We start from the raw sequence: 1672 nt of genomic DNA on the forward strand, positions 1-1672 counted from the left end.
TTAAATTAAGGGATAATTAAGTCTGGATATTGAAGAAGTTATCTATCCAGGTTAGTTATTCTACTCCTAAATTCAGTCTTGTTCTCCTTGAGTCTCTGTTTAAACATCATCAATGGCGATGTCGGTAGAACACATTCAGTACTTGGAAGTCTTGTTCTTTCTCTTCTGTAGTTATCAGTACACTCAAAAAATTTCCAGAATGGGCAGTAGAAACATTTCTGTGGGTAAATTGGCTTAAAGGAAAGAATATAGTTAACTTAAACCACTTATTTTGCAAATTCATGAATGTTTCTCATGGGTTATTCAAATTTAAATTTAATTTAACTTAGCCTCAAAAAACATCAATGGTCTCTTACTTCTTTGCGAGAAATACAATGCGTTTTACTGTGTCTTTGAAGGCATCTTTCACTTGTTTGTTTCGAAGTGTATAAATGAATGGATTAAGCAAAGGGGCAACTGAAGTAGTGAGCACAGACACTACTTTATTAATAGCTACTCCTTCCTTTGCTGAAGGTTTGACGTAGATGAAGATACAGCTGCCATAAGTGATGGAAACCACAATCATATGGGAAGAGCAGGTGGAAAAGGCCTTTTTCCTCTGCTGGGCAGAAGGGAATCTTAGAATGGCCTTGATGATGTAGGTATAGGAGAGGACTACACACACTAAGGTAATAATGAGCGTCAGGCCTGCAAAACTCAAAACTATCCTCTCTATTAACACTGTGTCTGAGCAGGTTATCTGTAAAATAGGAGATGTATCACAGCCAAAATGATCAATCACATTGGAGTCACAGAATCCCAGCTGGAGGCCCATGCCAAGAGGTGGGAGGATGATTAACAGGCTGGCAAACCCACAGCAGAGAACAAGGGTAGTGCAGACTCTGCTGCTCATGATGGTTGTGCAGTGCAGGGGCTTACAAATGGCCACATAGCGGTCATAGGACATGGCGGCAAGGAGAAAAAATTCTGTTGCTCCAAAGAGGACAACAAAAAATAATTGGGTGGCACAAGCATTATAGGTAATGGTATTATCTCCAGTTGTCATAGTATACAGGAACCTGGGAATACAGACAGTGGTGAATGAGACTTCTAAGAAAGAGAAATTCCGGAGGAAAAAATACATGGGAGTTTTCAGATGGGAATCCAAAAGTGTGAGGGTGATAATGATGAGGTTTCCAGTCACACTCAAGGTGTAGGTGAGAAACAAAAATACAAAAAGCAGAACTTGTATTTTTGGGTCATCTGTCAATCCCAGCAGGATGAATGTTGTTACTGCTGTATGATTTCTCATCACTGCCTTGCACCAAGTCAAGAGGGATTCTGCCTGGAGAGAGAAGTGTCATAAGAAGCTAATATTGGGACCTGAAGGAAAACATCCTGGCAAGCCTGCTCACATGCACTTTCTCCTTTTACGTAATTCCATTGGTTAACCTAGAGACATCTGTAGGATATATCTAGTATGGATCTTGTGCTTATAACTCTCTAACTAGAAAGCATATTTACAAAGATGTCAAATAAAAACAAAACAAAACATAAATCATATGTCTGATTTGCAGTTTCTCAGCAATATTGTCTTGTTGTGCAGATTTGATTCGTCCTTATCCTGGAGACAGTTGTGTCAGTTTTCAATTTTTCCCCCCACCCTTATTTTCCTTGGTTTTTCCACACCATA

General features: G+C 39.4%; 1 protein-coding gene across 1 annotated transcript; it reads right to left on the minus strand.

Annotated features, from left to right (window-relative positions):
- Window positions 1-352: 352 nt before the first annotated feature.
- LOC103679859 (olfactory receptor 6C2-like) lies at window positions 353-1291 on the minus strand. Its single transcript, XM_008709391.2, has one exon. It carries the CDS (start codon window positions 1289-1291, stop codon window positions 353-355), a length of 939 nt encoding a protein of 312 aa, XP_008707613.2.
- Between the last annotated feature and the right edge of the window lie 381 nt (window positions 1292-1672).

Source organism: Ursus maritimus, unplaced genomic scaffold, assembly GCF_017311325.1.
Source record: "Ursus maritimus isolate PB19 unplaced genomic scaffold, ASM1731132v1 scaffold_1507, whole genome shotgun sequence".
NCBI lineage: Eukaryota > Metazoa > Chordata > Mammalia > Carnivora > Ursidae > Ursus > Ursus maritimus.

Bases quoted from the DNA above. Each gene is read 5' to 3' on its own strand.
- LOC103679859 (XM_008709391.2), bottom strand. From the start codon at position 1,291: ATGAGAAATCATACAGCAGTAACAACATTCATCCTGCTGGGATTGACA.